The 17,931-nt window shown below is 37.7% G+C and overlaps 1 protein-coding gene across 5 annotated transcripts; it reads right to left on the bottom strand.

Annotated features, from left to right (window-relative positions):
- Positions 1-6,169: 6,169 nt before the first annotated feature.
- On the bottom strand, positions 6,170-17,735 carry LOC118276372 (WD and tetratricopeptide repeats protein 1). Of its 5 annotated transcripts, none has more exons than XM_050707515.1 (13): positions 17,283-17,735; positions 17,096-17,207; positions 14,603-14,781; positions 14,092-14,293; positions 13,557-13,689; positions 13,091-13,200; positions 12,564-12,752; positions 12,039-12,166; positions 11,274-11,518; positions 10,556-10,718; positions 10,004-10,172; positions 8,974-9,146; positions 6,170-8,446 (listed from the first exon to the last, which is right to left on the bottom strand). In XM_050707515.1, exons 1-12 carry the CDS (start codon positions 17,477-17,479, stop codon positions 8,982-8,984), a joined length of 1,992 nt encoding a protein of 663 aa, XP_050563472.1. In that variant the 5' UTR covers positions 17,480-17,735; the 3' UTR covers positions 6,170-8,446; positions 8,974-8,981. The 5 variants fall into 5 exon arrangements, with proteins under 5 accessions (XP_050563472.1, XP_050563471.1, XP_050563473.1 ...); XM_050707514.1 differs by having other exon boundaries at positions 8,982-9,146; XM_050707516.1 differs by having other exon boundaries at positions 8,982-9,146; positions 10,556-10,715.
- Between the last annotated feature and the right edge of the window lie 196 nt (positions 17,736-17,931).

Below are 17,931 nucleotides of genomic sequence, written 5' to 3'. Positions count from 1 at the left end.
AAAATAAACACAACATATTTTTCAGAGAATCAAAAGCTCAGTATTAAACCCTCCTGTACAAAACTATTTTAAAGTCAGAATTTCTCCATGCAAGTACACGTTTATTGCAATATCACGAGAATCTTATGGGAAAAGAATGTCTGAATGAGCACCTAATTTACGTGGTTACCTGTAAATAGAGTAGCATGCAGCTGGAGATAACACGACATATTATTTAAGTGGTTGTTAGAATTTACTTCACCATACCAGCCTGTGGGAAGCGAGACGACTGTTTCTTAGAAAACTTAGGCCACACACAACCTAGTATACCTAGGTACCTAGGTACTCTAATTATAGTAATTGCAATGACTTCTTCATTCTCGTTTGCGCTGTTTATATTTGGTTTTACAAAAGGAATAAGAAAGGAGTAAGTGCTCTTAACTACTGGTTAATTTACAACGTTAATTTTGTCGGTAACATAAGTATTAGGTATGTTGAAAGTAATCTTATGGAGATGTTATTTTTCCCTGGGTTCAGCAATAAATAACAAGTCTTAGTTAACAGAAGAAATTATGTTTTAAGTTGTGTGTATTTTATGACTTTAGGTGATTTTAGTACCTAACATATACGTTAGCACTTTTACAGTTTCCGCCAATTCCATAGATACTAACTAACTTACTTCATTTAGTTGTGCGCATTTCCAAGCCAGAGTCTAACATAATAATTATTTTCAAGGTAGGAAAGTTCAAATTACCTAATTACATAAATCCTTTTTTTATTATTTCCAGAAACACATTCGAGATCACCCTGTCTGGAGACTCGCTATCTATCTACAGTAGAAGATCCTGCTCGTCTAAGTATTACCAAAACAAGTCTTGTTATCTCTCCCTTCAACACTACATTACCCATTAATATTATTCTTTTGTGAGCCCTTTAATCTCCTTCAATCGTCCTTGACCTCGACGGCCCCTCCTTTATACCGGCTTCTTAACTGTCAAAATCTTCTTTTTAAACGATCCACGAGCCACTAGCAATTGTAGCATGCAATAATAATAAAATTAAACAAGTGCCTCGAGCTCCTACTAACCTACATAACGTCTAATTAACTGCCCCTATTATTCCACCCTTTATGCTGGTACATATTAATAAAACCACAATTGGACACCCTCGGTAAACTCCACATAATAAAGCTAGTTCGACACTCGGCAATTTTATAATCGCACCGAGCTATTACTAAGGCGCTTCGTGAATTAGCTAATATAAATTTAACAAAGGCTGCACTTATTAGGGCTTTATTTTATACCCTATAGAAACCGAATAGGCCCATGAATTAAACAAACGAACCCGATCCAAGATGGCGGCGGAACGAGAGCGGCTTTTTCGTTCCTTTTTTGAATTTCGAATAGGCGGCCGTTGTGGCTTGCGAAGGGGTGAGGGAGAGAGCGTATCGTATTCCAGTTAGAAAAACAAGAGTGTCTAAGTTGGATATAGGTCCCGCACTAATAGAGCAGTGCCTTGTGTTCCTACAGATACTCTGTTATAATACATAGCTTCATTAAATACGTGTTCAAAGGACTTTTTTTGTGGTGGTAAGTGACTTGATTCTGTAAATTTTATACCATTTTCGTGTACCCATAACCAAAATGTTCAGTTATAAATGAAGTTGTGCTGATACATGTGAGTAATTCAACTTGCGCAGACGCAGTAGCCAGTACCAATAAGGTCAATATAGGCCACACAGCAACCACCGGTTGTCACGGTCGCTTGCTTCCCCAATTTATAAGAAAAAAACGTAAAACATTTATGTTTCCTGTAATGGAATGTTTGAAACCGTGTAGTTTTATTAATGTCTGGTGAGGGAACAATTATTTAGGAAAGGGATCTGTTCTATTGACTTTTCGATTGTTTTAAACTAGTGAGTCTTTGTGATCCCTTCGCTTTTGGGTTTAAGCAAAATGTTATTGAGTTTCTCCACAATTAATTATTATTCTTATTTGTATTAATTAGGACTTGTTTCACAATGTCTGGATAGCCGCTATGTATCAGATAACTTTGAATTAAGAACGTAATTTGTATGCACTATCAGTCATAAGTTTATCGGGCACTTATATGAAAGAGGTGAAACAGGCGCTAAGTCATATGTAACAAAATACAGACTGCATGAGCTATGTAGACTACGAAATTAATCAAAATTACCAATGGACACAGATACGATAACGCCATTTATCAATGCCAAGGATGGATAGATAAGTGTGAATACACTAACACATTGGCAGGAGAACATACGTTACCTATTAGGTACCTATTCCGTAATTAAACGAACAGACTGCGATTAAAACACAAACCATGTTGGGCCTCTTTTAAAGATTTTAGCAAATCCTGTTTCGTCTGCTGCCATAAACTTATTTAAGGTGTTCACGCGTCAGTGATATTCTGATACTTATGCCCTAGTTTATAAGGTATGTATTATTGTATGTATTTCTTACTTATGAATCAACGGGGCTGGCATGTTCTTAGAATAAAAGCCCCTTAAATAAAAGATAAAAAAAAAACACAAACCAATCAATGAAAAAAAATGATCTCATGTCACACTCACACACACAAACCTTCCTATTCTTAAATAAAAATGTAAAGCAATTTGACTTACTACCGTACTCAAAGACGTTTCATTAAATTTAAAATAGGTACATTAACTATTCTTTAATAACGATTTTGTTCTGAAAACAATTATTGCTAAGAACTTTTTTAAGGAGGGACATCATCCAATGAATTCTGCCTCGTTGGACGAGGCGAGAGGGAGTGTCTGACTAAAAACCACCATCATTCCTTGCTAAGGACTGGGTTAAGTAACCATAAATTAACACTGAGTTCGGCGGTTACCTATCATTCAGAACAGCATTTTTTTTTCCATTGACGGTCTTCCCACTGCCCTCTTTCCACTCGTCTCTTTGTTGAGCTTTCAGCAATATTTTGTATTGCAGTACAGCAGTTTAAAATACACTATATCTATTATCTGTTGCAGCCATCAAGAGTGATAGTGAGTGCAGCGGGGCGTGCGCTGCCAGCCACTCGGAAAGCATCAACCGATCGCTCAGAGAAAACTGTTGCCAACTAAATGCGGGTTCCGGTCTCCGGTGCAACGCCAATTATTATTATTGTATAGTAGGGTATATTGGTTTGAACTGTGTAGTATTTGTTAAAGGTGAAGGTTGATGATGGTTTTGATGAAGGTTGTTAGGTACTTTTTGTTAGGTTGTCTGTACCTACTTAAGCCAGATACGCTTTTTTTAAGGGGTAAAATCATCCAATGCTCTCTTCTCTCTTGACTTGAGTGTCAAACACTTACTAACTAAAAATCATCTCGTTCCTACTCCTGCTTTTTGAGCCGTAGCCCCGGTAACCCTCTAGGCAGTCTGCACCTCCAGAACCCAGATAAAGCTACCGATATGCAGGACAGACCAAACATAAAAAATATTAATCTATCCACTAAAATTGCTGATGTTATTGATTGTATTAAATAGTAATAAAAATAGATTCAGCTTATCTGGGTTCACTTCAAAAATTTAATTTAATACCAATGTTCGCTAAACCCATAAAACTTTTGCAGATTTTGAAGAAACTGCTCCTCACATAGTTTAACATCCAATACTAATCACGTCTTTTATATTTTCAGATTCCTTGCTACTCATCAGTCATCAGTAGTTTGCAACCGCCACAACCAGCACAGCTCACATCTCAGAAGAATTAACGAAGTTCTATCTCCTGCTGGAGTGTTCTAGAAGTATCTAGAAGCTTCTAGAAGTTCTCCAGACGTACCTGGGCCTGGTAACTCCACCACCGTTGGCGGTGCGCATGCGCCAACGGGGGCAGAGTTCCTATTCCTAGTTGCGAGGTTCCACATAAGAAGATAGAAGATAAATAGCAGAAATAACAGAACAGAAAGAGTGACAGAAAACTATTTATGCTTTGATACTATTTTTGTAGGTACTAAAACTCTTTTATTTAAGTTGTGTTTTAAGCGCCTTATGTTATTGTTATAGCAACCAAATCTGCAGGAGCGTTTGGACCAATATACCTACCTACTACAACTTTATTCTGTGCTATAACACAATACTGTAACATGAACTAGTATTAACTTTACCTATATTCTATTCTGAATGTGTCATTTAAGCTTACATAATCATTATCATAAACTTTCTGAAATGGCCTGTGGACTCTATATGCACCTGTACCTAATAACTAGATAAATAAATAATTCTATATTATGTATACTGAATACCGTATAATAAACCTACAATATACCCACCTACCTACCAATAATTTACAATAAAATAAATTAAACCAATTGTTTTTAATATTTTATAATGATATGTTCCGTCAAAACTAGGATGGCTGGCTGGCTGACTGGCTTACCATCAGATAACATGGCTGCTCGTTTGCCCCTATTCAATAAAAAAAAGACAAAGTACTCACATAAATCGGCATCACTGCAAGCACGAATCTTCTGTATCACTAAACTACACTCAAAATTTTAGTGTAAGAAATAAATGAAGCGTATCATCACGCCATTTCATCCAGCCGTACAGCCGTAGGGGTTGGCAAACCTTCACATAATGCATCTGTACAATGTACAATTACACACCCACTTTTCATCATTTGTATTGCCTGCCTTGTTGCGACTGCCGGATGAGGGGCATCGGGTTCGACTCCCGAGTCGGGCAAAGTATTACTGGCATATTTTCGGATTTTCGAAAATTTCTCAGTAGTAGCATGGAGTCTGGAATTGTACCCAGTATAGGCAGTATAGGCTCACCCTCTATTACATGAATTTATAACCCAAAAAATAAATTAACTATAAAAATATATGACACCACACATTCAGTTCGCCACACGTTCGTGACATCACTTGTAATCACTAAAAAGGTACAGCCACATCACCAACCAATTACATTTCACTGTTGATCTAAAGGCCTCCTTTATATACAAATTGCTACCCCCAAAAGGCCGACAACGCACTTGTAACGCCTCTGGTGTTTCGGGTGTCCTTTGGCGGCGGCGATTGCTTACCATCAGGTGATCCGTCTGCTCGTTTACCATACAGATAAAAATAAGATCTATCTACCTAGACTAGTCACGAACAATGAACCAATAAATCAGGTGAAATATTGAGCGTGATCAAAACTTTTATTCTCTTCGTTTGACAGAACCGCCTACTTGCTTGGTGTTCCTTCTTGAATATTGTCGAGTGTAATCACTGGAGATCATATTGAACAACAAAGTTAAACATATAATTATACAATTTCCACCTTTATCAATAATAATATTTATGTCACCCATTAAAATCTATAATTGTAATTCTCTAAGGGGTAAGTAGAGGTGCATACTGCACATATAACACCTACTTTTCGTCAGTTATGTTATGAGTCTGTCGCCATCTACCGAGCACAAGTCAAAACTACTGAGTATTTTTGACAAACTGTAAAAAATCTTTAAATCTTTACCCACCCGGGAATTGCACCCGTAATAATAACTAACGAACACCTTTTCTCGTTATTGATTACTAAAATATCATTTACCATTTTCGTCTCTCCCAGTACAGCTCCTGGAAAGCAAACCTTTTTCGATCTGTGTCGCATGAGTTTGAATGGCTGATCAATCACTTGTAAAGTCTTGTAATAATTTTGCAACACCTTGTAGAATGACAATGTACTATCATGGACTCATCCGCCTGACCAGTTTAAAATTTCATTACTTAAATATAGAAGCAGCGCTAATTAAATAACTTATAAATCAATATGATACCTATTTATGACTAACCCGATGTAGTGGCCCGGAATGGCCCGCTCCTCATGCATGAGAGTGCGGGTTCGAAACCTACCAACGGCAAGTACCAATGTGACTTTTTTCGACTTATATGTACTTTCTAAAATTACTTAGACACCACTGACAAACGGTGAAGGAAACCTGGGCTTGTAATTTTTAATCATATGTTTGAAATCGCCAACCCGCATTGCGAAAGGTGGTGATTAATGCTCACTGTGCTCCATGCTGTCATCCTGCTCCATGTCAGAAGAGGAATTGGTCAGCAGTGGTCACTTATAGGCTAATTTTAACATAGAACGTAGGTACCATCACACATAAACCTATAAAAGGGTGAAAACAGCACAAGGTGAGTAGACAAACGAAATAATTATGAATGACTTGTTTTATTAAAATTATACTCTATGTATCTCACTACCAGTAGACAGCCCTCGGCACCGCTATGATATCCATTTATGTTTGCTCAGGACCCTGTTTCCATTGCGCATGACCGTCCGTCACGATATTTTTTTAAACATTATTATTATTATATAACCACCAAATAATCTGGTATCGAGTAGATAATTTATTAAAACCTATATATTACGTAAATATAACAAAAATGGTTTTTTAATAAACTATCTTTATAATGTCATTAGACCAGATTGATTGGTGTTTTTTTTATTAATTAATTATTACAACATGTAATATAATATTATGTATGCTTAATATTAACTGTTAACTGGTTAAAGAGCAACTGGAAGTGTGTTGGCGATGATAGATAGACGTTGATTGGTGCAAACTTTAGCTGAAGAAATGAAGTTTCTTGGCGTTTATAAGTTTTACTTTGAAATTACAAACAGAAAGTTTTATAAAACATACGATTGTATGTAAGAAATAATGCTATGACTTGCTATCATCGTGAAGTCAAACGAAGGATTCTTGTTTATTACATACTCAAATTAGTATATTTATAAAATAGCATTTAGCTATATCAATCAAGTCAGTCAAGAACACAATAAATTATGAGAATCCACAAAAATAATTATGTGTATGACAATACACAAAAATATAAACTTACCTAATACAATAAATAATAGAAAGAAATACACAACAGTGTACATTGCAACGTCTATTTATCTATCTGCCTGTGACGGACGTCACGTCACGACGCAATGGAAACAGTGCCCGCACCGCAACCCACGCTATGATACAGCAAATCATAATTATGGCTACGACTTCATGATTATATATCAGTTCTTGTAACTAAAGCTATGACAAAATATATTATATTCCAATATAAGTTCACTACTCTCTTCCAACATTAAAAAATACAAAATATCTGCGTAATCCTATCTCTTCCTTAGCCACCATTTATTAGAAACATAATACAAACTAAAATTTCAACAATTTTCCCTTTTTTATAGCGACCCCAGAATTGACATCGGTACAAAAATCATATAAAATGATGAGAAAAACATAACCACTTGGCACCTCGATACTTTGCACACGAAAAGAAACCTTATTGACGTTTGTACTACATACTAGAGTGTTATTTATGGATTGAGCAATATGTATACATTTAAACACTGATTTAGACCTAAGGTCCTATTAAATAAAGGCACTAATCCATTGCTATGTATTTGTTGCATGACGATGGCATTTTGGGTACATTTCCAATAAATGTTGATCTGTCATAACATACAATATCTATTTAATGCGAGGTCAGTTTATAATGGAATCTAGCCTTTCTACAAGAGGTACGTCTCAGGAACGACATTTCACGACACCAATTTTCTTAACGTTACAAAGCTTCGGTTTTGGATCAAACCTACTTCTTATTTATTTACTTAACATAGCAGAATATTGAAAGGTCCTTAGTTGATACATGGAATCCGGAAGACTTGGTGGATTAAGAGAAGTACCAGAAGACGAAAGAGTAAGAAAGTAAGAGAGAGTGAGACAGAAAAGCCATACAGTGAGAAGTGAACAGTTATATTACAATGTTAGTAAATTGGAAGATTCTATAGCTTTCGAGTAATTTCTTAGAGTTTTATTGTCGAGACATAAAACCTATTAATTCCGTCATTTTATAAGCCAAACTAACTGCCGTATTCAGAGACATTTAAGACTAAGTTAAGTAAGCATTAAATCACTCTGAATATGGCGGTTAGATACAAAGGATATTTGGACAAAAATTACTTTAGTGTCCATTACTGTCAATTTGAGAATAAGCTCTATCCCAAGTGAAGAATGAGATGGGGGGACACTATTTATTTATAGTCGTGCGCATTGCCCGTACAATTATTGTTTACAAAAAGCCTAAGGCAAGAGTTGATAAACACATTTCTACTAAAACACCAATTAGTATCACGTTTTTCAATAACATCTATAACCAGTAACATCACTCTTATTACATAGACACAGAGTTCAAAATGTCTATAGTTAGAAAAATAAGTTGCAACTGTAGTATGTAGTACAGAACGCGTTGAAAAAGTAATAAAAGAGGTTGAAAATAATGATAACGCCGTATTATTAATTATATGTAATAATGTATATAATAGTAACTATTTACAAATGACTCGTAGTGATGATTACAATGCGCTTATCGACCGCGTTCCTATAACGCCTATGAATATTTTAATAATAATTTATTTTGTGGTGTTACCTGTAAACAAAATAATCCACTGTTAAATATGTATGTGACAATATTAGAAACTTTATTAAACAAACTAGCTATTGTCCGCGGCTGCGATTGTGTTAAGAAGTATTATTATTAACGAAATTTATCAAAATCCAACTTAGCTTAGCTTTGTGCATGCAAAATCTCAGTCCGATCAGATTAAAATTGATAAAATTTCATAAAAACTTTCATCCCCTATTTTATCCCCTTAGGAGTAGAGTTTATCGAAATCCTTTCTTAGCGGATGTCTACATTATAGCATCTACCTACATGCGAAATTTCAGCCCGATCCGTCCAGTGGTTTGGACTGTGCGTTTACAGATCATTATGTCAGTCAGTCAGTCACCTTTGAGTTATATATTTATTAAACAAAAACAAATATGTATGTGGATATAAAGTCTATGCTTTTGTCAGATACACATAACGCAACCATCTATGTAATTACGTGATTGACGAATGATTCATTTCGTAAAAGCTTTGTATCAAAAACTCCCATAAATGAATGAATGTACCTCATTACCTATGTAGGCCTGCAGGCGGGAGAGTGCAGGTCCCTGTCCACATTCCCGCTGGCGAAGCTAATGTTGAGTAGCATGGCCTCGAATGGGTCGCTGCGCATGCGCTGCTGGTTGGCCTGCGCCGCAGACCCGGAGTCACGGATGATGCGACTCTCTTCTTTGCCATCCTGTACGATACACCATGTAAATTATTATACATTACACGACGACAGCCCGAAACGTAAGGCCTCGTGCGAGCGACGTCGCGACCCGCTACTGCGGCGGATCAAATTGTAACTTTACTATATAAGCAGGGCGGACAACATGCAGTGGCTCGCCGACTTTATGTAAGTTGATAAGGATAAAAAAAGTATACAAGAGGTACCTAAAGACTGGGACAAAGGTCCCTTTGTGGTGGCGGATTCCTATCCTACATGGAATAGGTAGAGCGCGGTATGAGAGGGCCGGCGCATCGCAACCACTGCCGCAGGTGGACCTCCGGCAACACTACCGTAGGGGCCAGGCACTCCGCGGTACTCAATACTCACTGTCACTGTCACTCTCCGACAGTGTGAGCAGGTAACGGGGGATAAAATTTAAAAAATCCGCCACATAATCATAACACTAAAAAGAAAATATTTATCAAGAGATGAAAACATCACTAGTAGCTCCGTTTCTTTGCGCCATTGTAGATTGTTATCTTGTAAACTATATAGGTATTGAAAAATTTATAACGAAATAAACTGATCAATCAATTTATATTTGACACCAACTAACATAATTTATAGTTTTTCATGCGAAAGTTGGTTTACCTATCATGTGACCCCAGCATAGATAGGTATATACCAGTTTAGATTTAGTTATTAGACAATATTTATTTATTTGAAGATTGATAATATAGATAGGCTATATACAGACGATTATGGACGTTTCATAATAAACCGGGTTTCATGTTGAAACAAATGCTCCTAATTATGTATCATCTTAATGTACGCATGAATGCAATAAATGATTTGAGTTTGAGTTTAAAAAACATGGTGTATACCTCAGGCCGTGGGCTCCAGAGCCGTACAACGGTCTCGATGCCACTGGTGGCCAGCAGGAACATGGAGGGATGCAGCTGGATGCAGTTGAGGATGGAGTCGTCGCCGCGCATGCAGCGGATGATGTTGCCCGACTTGCGGCACCAGATGAACAGGCTGCCGTCGTCCGATCTGGGCACCACGTGGAATGGAGATAGCAACGGTTTTTCTTTATTTTTACACATAATATTAGAAATTTAGAATGAAGTAAGAGGTGAACTAAGTGATGTTCTGTTCTACATTCTTCTTGACAATGGGTGAAATAATGTTTATAATAGAATATTTCGATAGTCTCTTTTTTTCTTTGTTATAAAAAGCGTTACCCCACTTTACTCACTTTTTTACGTGCGCTTACAAGCTTACACAAAGAGTTGCTCCGTGCGGGAATCGAAACCGTTACACGTTGCGCGGCAGCCGGTTGCCCAGTTACCGCACCAACAGTGCAGTCTCTAATGGTACTCAGTCAGTTTAGTAAAACTTTCTCCAAGTTATGTTAAGAATGGCAAGCTCCTTACCCAGCGGCGATATAGTTGGCGTCGGGTCCGAGGAAGTTGGCCTCCTTGATGTCGGTGGTGGTGTTGCAGTGGCCCAGGAGTCGCTGCGAGTAGTCCAGGGCTGCGCCCCGCAGCTGGCGCTCCAGTACGGACGTGGGCTGGCTGTCCTCCGCCTCCGCGGCTGCTGAATAGGGAATATAACTCACGCACTTTACTTTGTTATGAAGGGTATGTCCTATGAGTAAGTTTGTAGTTTGTAGAGACTAATAGCGACTAGATGGCAAAAAAAAAGTGTGAATGGTTTATGCTACTACTGGCATGAGTTTTGATAATATTAACCAAAGCTAGTTATTTGACGAAAGCACTAGCCAGTTACCAAATCAGTAAGTATACAATAGTATATCGTAGAGTAATTCATAAAAAAAAAAACTAGCAAACCCGGCGAACTCCGTTTCGCCACCAATGTTAAATTTTTCTTGCTACTATTTTTTTTTTTGCTCCAAAGCCTTACGGAGCCCGGGACTATCCCAACGAAGCCAAAACCGAGGAAATCGGTTCGTGGGTTCTGAAGTTATAGAGTCAGGAAAGAAAACTTGACTTATTTTTATATTCTAGATAACATCACATTATGGCTGATTTTATCAAATCTAAGATAATCTACCACAGCATAGTTTCTGTGTAACAGGATCAACTTAATTACAAATAGAAAGACCCTATCAACCAAACTACACCAGTCTACCTTCATCAGGCGTGGTCTCCATGCTCTCCAGCGCGACATTGATGTCCTTCTGCAGCAGGAACACGGCGTGGCTGGTGGCGTGGCGGGGGAACTTGTCCTTGAAGTACAGCAGGCACTCGTGGGCCTCGCGCGCGCGCTTCAGGTCCATCAGACCCTTCGCCAGGCGGAAGTGGGACTTCACGTGGGACGCGTCCAGCTTTATAGCCTTGTAACAGTCTTTTATTGCAGCGTATGTGTCGCCTGACCTGGAAATTGGAAGGAAACTCGTGACGTGGTGATGACTAGATTCTAAACTTAGAATGAAAGTTAAACTCTTATCACAAGTGACTTTATGATAATGATAATGGTTTAAAACCCCAAGACCATTGGTAAGGTCAGGATACCATTGTTATAGTGGTTAAAACACCAGAAATTCTACAATGGCAGCTACCACGAATAATGTTACCACCAAGATCGCTAGTGTAGTGTATTGGACGATATTTGATAGTATATCTGTCAAATGTGATGAGATAAACATAACTCCACACTTCACTGGCTACATCTGGTGAGCAGAAAGATTGTAGCCTCCATTAAATGGACCCCATGTTAAGCAAAAAAGATCCAGTCAACATTTTATTGCTTTCAAATAAATGAAGTTTAAATTTAGGCAGATAAAACAAAACATATGATACAGTGTATTACACTACTAAATTTCAAATAGGTATCTGCCATCCGAATATCATACGTGTTTCTTTTTTCTTCACGAAATATGTATAATTGACTGACCAGCCCCGCCTCATGAGCGCGGCGGCTCGGTTGGAGTAGAGGATGGCGCAGTCGGGACACATGGAGATGGCCTCGTTGTAGAACTCCACCGCCGTCGGGTAGTTGCCCTTGTTCACGAAGTCGTTCGCCTGCAAACACAATACCACTCGTAAGTTATGTTCTAATTACATATAGCACATAAACACAAGGCTAAGGATACTTTTCTACCAGCTTTGTGCTACGTAGCTATGCTACGAAGATGTAAGATAATCTGAGAAACTATGTGACCATTTCCACTGATACTATGTAGCCGTGCAAGGAACATACGCAGCTTGAGTATGCGATGTATCGCTAGTAGGAAAGCCATCCATAGCACGCATCTTTCCATCTAATACTGTTGTGAAAGTTTATGTGGATATGATCCATAATTATATAATCCATTTTAAATGATTTCTATTCGTTTTTAAAGAAAGTGCAAAGAAACGTATTTAGGATAGGGTATAAGGAATGGAAAGAGCTTAGAACACAAGTCCCAAGTATCCTCACCATCTCTTTAAGTTGCCTGACGCGGTCAGGTAGCTGTGGCGGGGGCTGCTGAGGAGGGGGAGTGGTACCGTTGGTACCGTTCCTCAGCGGCTGCTTGGCGTCCGAGGTTCGATTCCCGTGGTTGTGCTGGATGATAAAGCTCTCCACCAACACCGGACGCCGCGCTGAGTTTATGTCGAATATGTATATCTGGCGAGAGAAATATCATTATCAATAACACGTATTTTATTATAGATTATCATTAGTATACAAGTTCTGACATTGCTACGCTACATTTGAAGGTAAAAAGATAAACCTTTTGTTTGAGACAATTACCCAAAATTCCATAAATGGTATTTTCAAGCATACTATTACATATAATAGTATGCTTGCTTCTAACAATAAAAGTCCGTAAAATAATAGATAAAAAAATGCTATGATATAAGTTACAAAAATAATGACCACCAACAATGATTACCCATGTTAAGTGGTGTTTTTAGCTTTAGCAGCAATGACTGCTTCAATATGTAAACAATATCTTCATATACCTGTTCGGAGCCGAGGTTGACGAGCAGTTCGTTCCCATCGTGACTGAACGCCACGTACGTCGTGGCCTTCTTTGGGAACGTGTGTTCATTCGGCTCCATTGAGAGGTGCCCTGCAAACACAGGTAAACAAGTATTTATTTATTCAAATGCTGTTATAAATAATATTACTGCACTGTCAATGTCAATAAAAATAAATACATTAAAAATACTTTAGCGCAGGTTTGGCGCAGTACTGGCTGAAATCACAATCAATTATTGAATCTATCAATCCTTCCACCCTTCAATCTTTCAAACCTTCAATCCTTATTCTTTAAATCCTTCAATCCGTCAATCTGTCAATCCATCAACCTATAAATTTTTCAATTGTTCAATCAATTAAGCATTCAATCCAGCAATCTTTTGTTCTATCAATCTTTCAGTAAGTCATTCAGTCAGAAGGTAGTAATATAAGTATAGTTGCGTGTACCGGGAGCGAAGTAGTGCACGGCGGCGCGGGGGATGTTGTTGTCGGGGTCTCCGTGGCCGGCCCGCGAGCAGCGCATGTTCTGCCGCTCCCACATCTGGCGCGACGCCGGCGCGCTCGTCTGCGGGCCAACGCACTGCTTGCACTTACTCTTTGTTAACTAACATCCCACTAAACCACACTTTATAACGTGCAAAGGCTTAGTTCAGGTTTAAGGTAAGCGTTTAAGGTAAGCACAAACCCACATCGTACGCATAGCACGCAACGTACGCGTTCTATATGACGTCATAGGTACGCTGTACGACGCGGATCAGTGGACGCAGTTGTATGAGTTTCTATAAAAGACAAACAAATCCGTTGCGTGCGATGCGTACGATGCGGACCTGTGGACGCTTACCATTAAGGTGTCGTTGGAAACTCAAAAACCTGGATCAAATCTCAAATTAAATTACTACAAGTTGTTTCACTATACATCAACAAGATACTATTGTACATTATTAAAAAACATTTTTAGACTTGAAAAATATTAGTTTGATACCTGTAATCTAGCCAATTTGATCATCCTAGTGTCGTAGAGCCGCACGTAGAAGTCGTTGGCTCCGACGGCGAGCTGGTAGGGGCGGCGAGGGTTCACAGCGACACACTTGGCCTCGGCGTACCGGCCCAAGTGGTTCAGTAGGTTCACCAGCACGTTGGCCGAGTCCGGGTTGCAGCTGTGTGACATGCGCAGGTCGTGTTGCCTGGAGACAATGAAATAGACAGAGGTCCCATAAATTTTCGACCGAATTGAAAAGATTTTGAGTGTTTGTTGTGGGTTTGTTAAAGTTGGTTTGCTGGCTAACAAATCAACTAATAGATCAGCATGATTTCTGAAGAATTATTATAATACTAGCTGACCTAAGTACGTACCACCTCAAAAAATTTTTTCTCACCTTTAGGACCTGCCATGGACTTCCACAAATAATTCAAGACCAAAATCAGCCAAATCTAATCTAATTTGTTTTCCTCTCCAGTAGGAGACAGGAATTATCTTATTTCTGTTTACTTACAAAACAAGTCCATCTTCCCCGGCCGACCACAGTAGATGCGGGTTGTCGGGCGCGGTGGCGAGGCGCTTGACTCTTGCGCAGTGACACACGCACTCCAGGAGCGGCGCGTTCGAGTTGATGCTGCGCGCGCGCACCGTGCCGTCCGCCGCGCACGTCGCTATCACGTCCGGGGATAGGAACTGAAGAATGCATGGAATGTCATTTAGTAGATTGTTGTGAAATGGTGTGTAGTTTCATATACCACTGAGGTGGTAAAGTAGTTCTTCTTGTCTAGACTATAGATGTAGATACATAGGTCTATAACGCCAAAGGTGCTGAAAGTGCAGACCACACTTGCAGTGGTTATAACCTTGTTACATGGATTCTTCGGGGTTAAAGGAGAAAAGATTGACATCCAGGAATTTAGATATTGTTGTAGTACAATGTTAGGACCAAGTCTTAAACTAAAGACGATGTTATAACCATTAAATTAATAAATCTTCATCTAAAAACTAATGCCCGAATACTCAAACGCTACTCAATTTTAAGACGCTCTCAAGTGTAGTTCTGTCACTATCAATTCTCTATTAAATGACAGAGATAGCACGATATTTAAGTACAACTTAAAATTGAGTAGCATTTGAGTATTCGGGCGTAAATCTGACACACATAAATTATCAAATACTTATTTAAAAAATATTAGACATTATAAGTACCCACACAACATTCAGTCACAAAGGTCTGAGTACGAATCACTCCCTGCAGTAACAACAATTGGTTTGGTATTGAGGCGTGAATTGCTCGTGAATGCCTGTAGATTTAGTAATTGGTCGTCGTAACGTCATATTGTGTCAGTCTTGTTGCTAAACTAACTATATTTGCATGCTGACATGGATAGTGCATTGAATCTGTACAAATAAGGTGAATGACTTGGGATGAATGAATTTAGTAGTAGTAAGAGAAAGCTTGCAATATTTTATACCATGATTTTTTAAAATAATGAATGATCAAATAATAAAAAACTAACGGCGCCGGCGTGTCAAAAGCGCGAAGTGAGCATTTCACGAGTATTGTCACAGGATGGTAAATACCACGTGAGTGAAATCAGGCGGAAAGTTAGTTACACAAAGAGTAACAATAAATAAAAAAATACCATGAAATTCTTTTCATTTCTTGACTTTGAACTATCATGAGTCAGGACAAAACTAGACCACGCTGATTCATGAATTGTTTTGTAAGATCAAAATAGGCATAAAGCAGAACAATAAACAAGTAGGTTTCTTATAATCCCCTATTACTAGGGACTCATAACATAATAGAGAACAGTTGGTGCTACATTGTATAACAATGATTGTACATACCTTCTTCCAAGAATTAAAAGGTGAGACATACCTAGTTAATATATGTGATAATTTAAAGTGTATGTATTTGTATAGCAAAATTTAAAAAATAAGTCCTGATCAAACCCTTTATTCAATAGTTCTATGATTGCATTTTAGGTGCCTGACTTATTGATTCTGTGATTCATTAATGTAGACAACTAAAGTCACAATGTATGCCAGAAATGTGGGTAGCAGGTAAACAATGCCTTATTATCAACACAACTGGGTTAATTATTGTCTACATAAAAACCCAACATGCCTAATGTCTCATAACACCATTTCTTTGGTAACAAGATTATAGAAAAACCCTACTCATATTATAAATAATATGAAAGTTTGTATGTTTATTACTCCTTCAGGTCAAAACGGAAAGTTGGTCAATGGTGAAAAGATAGAAAGATATTTTAACATAAGTGTTATAAGTGGCCATATTATAAGTTTTTTATCCGACAGAAGTGCGGGTGAATAATAACTATAAGATATTAACTAATAGTGATGTCAATAGCAAGTTTCAATACAAAGCAAGCATGACTTGCTATCATTAATGCTATAAAACAGAAATAACTATATCTTTAATAACAAATAAACATGCAAATTATATTTGACCTAGAAGTAATAAATATTCCAAGTCCTACTGTATTTACTAAATCATTACAACAAATATCTACATTAGTATCATTGATATTAATGACAAAAACTTTGTAATCTATCCAAAAAAAAAACATTCTTTCTCTATACATTTTTAAGAATCTCATTTATCGAATCACATAATATACTGAAGTAACAGTTGTGACACATAGAAAAAATAAAAATCAGTCTCCATTTTGACATAATAATATAATAATAGTGATAAACAATAATAATTATGTTTGTATTACATTGTAGTTTCACTCCAGTTATGTGACAGCTATAATTAATTTAATGCATGGTCATTATTTAGTGATAAGCAGTAATAGACCTATTTTGGAGTACAAGTACTATATTAGGTGCTTTCTTTGTGTAATGTGACCTAGTATAATGTTCCTTATTTGTTTGAGTTTGTTTTAAGCTTTGAGTTTTGGTCTGAGATAATATTTTAGGTATTTTATTATTTACTTCTTACCAATAAATTGTATTAATGATATTGCCTCACCTTTACAGAAAATATGTTCCCAGTATGTCCTGTTGCTATGTTCATAAGCTCTTTGTAGCGAAAGGGATCCCACAGCATAACATGAAGATCGTCAGAAGCTGATGCCAGGATTCTAGAATTTTAACCATTTATATTGTACTACTTGCATAGATGGGAAACAGATAAATGTTTATTTTTCAACACTTACGATCCATCGTGGTTCCACTCCAGGCAATTAACACATCCCATATGCCCGTGCAGCTCCTTCTCTAGTCCCAATCTGTCGATCATAGGTCGGGTCACCGTAAGCCTATTCTGAAACTTTCTATTCACTTCCCCACGCTCCCTCGCCGCCAGCAGCCCCACGGTGCCGCTGGCCCAAGCGGGCTCCTCTCTTCTGCCCATTTTCGCTAAATTATTCGTCAATATGTCTGATCAACCATCACAAACAGACAATTCATCAAACTAACTGCGGCTCGATCTATTTATAGTGTTACACATCTTACTTCACATTACTATGTGTTGCACAGAAATATACCACTAAAATAATCGTCAATTCAATGCGGAATACACAATGAACAAACAAATACAATCAACAAAAAGCTTTATTCTCGACGAGAAGATATTTCTTACGAAAATAAAAGAGGGACTGTCAAACAGCTGTCATTGAGTTGCCAGCGTTTTCTTTTCTTTTAGTCTATGTCTAGAGCTTATCAAACTTTAAAGGTTTACATTCTATAAATTGACCTGCTTGTTAAATTTTTAATTTATTTAGACACAACGTAATAATTTCTACTACAAATCAAGTAAGTATAAGGTGTTTATTGTCTCAATACAATTTATTTTTAATCTAAGTT

The sequence above is a fragment of the Spodoptera frugiperda genome, chromosome 31, assembly GCF_023101765.2.
Source record: "Spodoptera frugiperda isolate SF20-4 chromosome 31, AGI-APGP_CSIRO_Sfru_2.0, whole genome shotgun sequence".
In the NCBI taxonomy this organism is placed as follows: Eukaryota; Metazoa; Arthropoda; class Insecta; order Lepidoptera; family Noctuidae; genus Spodoptera; species Spodoptera frugiperda.
The sequence above is the reverse complement of the archived record's forward strand: the minus strand, read 5'-3'. Positions and strand labels throughout refer to the sequence as shown.